The following is a 1792-nucleotide window of genomic DNA, read 5'->3' as shown; positions in this document are numbered from 1 at the left end:
ATTTACAGACATGACAATTGTACAGACATGAAAACATGCTGAGGCAGTTTTACATTTTCACAAGAGATTGAGTCAAAAATTGGCTCCATGGCTCCTATAACCATAACAAATGCTAGAGTGTATGAGTTATGGTATAAGGACGTCGGACAAAGCTAATGTGGCTTATCTGTTATTGAATTCTGTAGATATCCATGGCCATCAAGTTCATTCTGTCTCAGTGACCCTAGAGGGGGAGTCCAAGTCTGTGATGTTCACAGGAAGAAATCACCAAGTTTTTCCATTTTATGAAGTGATTGAAAGTTCAGAACACAGACCTTTTGGTTATTGATCTAGCAGGTAAATATCTAGCAACTGAGGGTCCCTTGAACACTATATTAAAAACAGAATATATTGAAATAGACATTTAGCAAAAGATACAAGTTTAAAACAGTGATGTCATAGGTGTCAGAAAATGTGTATTTTTTTAATATGGAAAAACAAAATCAAGTGTGTGCTATTATTTAATTACTAGCACATAAATACAAGGGTTGTTAATACAAACTAAGCCAAAGTTTGGAAGTGAAGAGAACATTAATTTTGAACCGTTGTCAGCTCCTACAATCCAAGTAGGAATGTGTTGCAATAATGATAGTTTTCCTGAAATAAGTGAGCGTTCTTCTCATTACTCGCCTTAGAGCCTCCTTTATCTGCTTGTTTCTAAGAGTATAGATGACAGGATTCAAGAAAGGAGGAACTATAGAATAGAACACAGAAATGATCATGTCCTGGATCAGAGGGGAGTTGGAGGTTGGCTTCAGATACACAGCAGCACCAGAGCCAAAGAAAATTAGGACTATAAGAATGTGCGGGATACAGGTGGAAAAGGCCTTTCTTCGTTCTCCTCTGGTTGGAAACTTGAGCACAGTAGAAAATATGTGAATATAAGACATGATGATGAAGGAAAAGCAGCCACCACCTACTATCATTGTAGAGGCAAAAATGACAATTTCATTAATTAAGGTGTCAGAGCAGGAGAGCTTCAGCAGGGAGGGGATATCACAGAAAAACTGATGAACCACATTAGAACGACAAAAGGACAAGTGGAATGTGTTCCCAGTGTGCACACCTGCATAGACCAGACCACTGAGCACAGAGGCCAGTGTCATTTGGACACAGACTCGAGGGGTCATGATCACATGGTAGTGGAGGGGCTGGCAGATGGCCACATAGCGGTCCCGGGCCATGATGGTCAGGAGCAGTAACTCTGCAGAAGCGCATAAAAATACAAGAAAAATCTGAGCTGCACATCCAACCAAGGAAATCACCCTGTTGTTTAGCAGGAAGATGACACATGCCTTGGGTACAGTCACAGAAATGTAACACATGTCCCAGAAAGACAGATTCAGGATAAAGAAATACATGGGTGTATGAAGTCTTTGATCAACAGTGATTACTGTGACAATGAGAAGATTTCCTGTGAGAGTAGCCAAGTACATTATTGAAAATAACATTGTGTGCAAGACTCTGAACTCCCACACATCAGAAAATCCTGTAAGCAGAAATTCAGTCACTGTGGTATAGTTAGGCATTTTAGTATAATTTCTTTAAAATTTTGAGAGACACATTTAAAAATTTCCTAAAAAAAACAAAACAAGAATCAAAAGAGGAAAGATATTGTAACTATGTGCATCAATTCCCATTTAGCCATTATATTTCCTATATCAGGCATTTCTAAGTATAACATCCCATAATATTAGCCCTCCCTCCGATAGTATTTTCCTGGTGTAAATTATTTCTGAGTGGCAGCAACGTA

The 1792-nt window shown here is 38.7% G+C and overlaps 1 protein-coding gene across 1 annotated transcript; it reads right to left on the bottom strand.

The window, feature by feature from the left end:
• Positions 1-587: 587 nt before the first annotated feature.
• LOC105978797 (olfactory receptor 14C36-like) lies at positions 588-1571 on the bottom strand. The gene has a single exon (XM_013005142.2). It carries the CDS (start codon positions 1566-1568, stop codon positions 588-590), a length of 981 nt encoding a protein of 326 aa, XP_012860596.1. The 5' UTR covers positions 1569-1571.
• Between the last annotated feature and the right edge of the window lie 221 nt (positions 1572-1792).

Source organism: Echinops telfairi, unplaced genomic scaffold (genome assembly GCF_000313985.2).
Source record: "Echinops telfairi isolate 266 unplaced genomic scaffold, ASM31398v2 ScPeMD7_7469;HRSCAF=8507_0, whole genome shotgun sequence".
NCBI lineage: Eukaryota > Metazoa > Chordata > Mammalia > Afrosoricida > Tenrecidae > Echinops > Echinops telfairi.
The sequence above is the reverse complement of the archived record's forward strand: the minus strand, read 5'-3'. Positions and strand labels throughout refer to the sequence as shown.

Bases quoted from the DNA above. Each gene is read 5' to 3' on its own strand.
- LOC105978797 (XM_013005142.2), bottom strand. From the start codon at position 1,568: ATGCCTAACTATACCACAGTGACTGAATTTCTGCTTACAGGATTTTCT.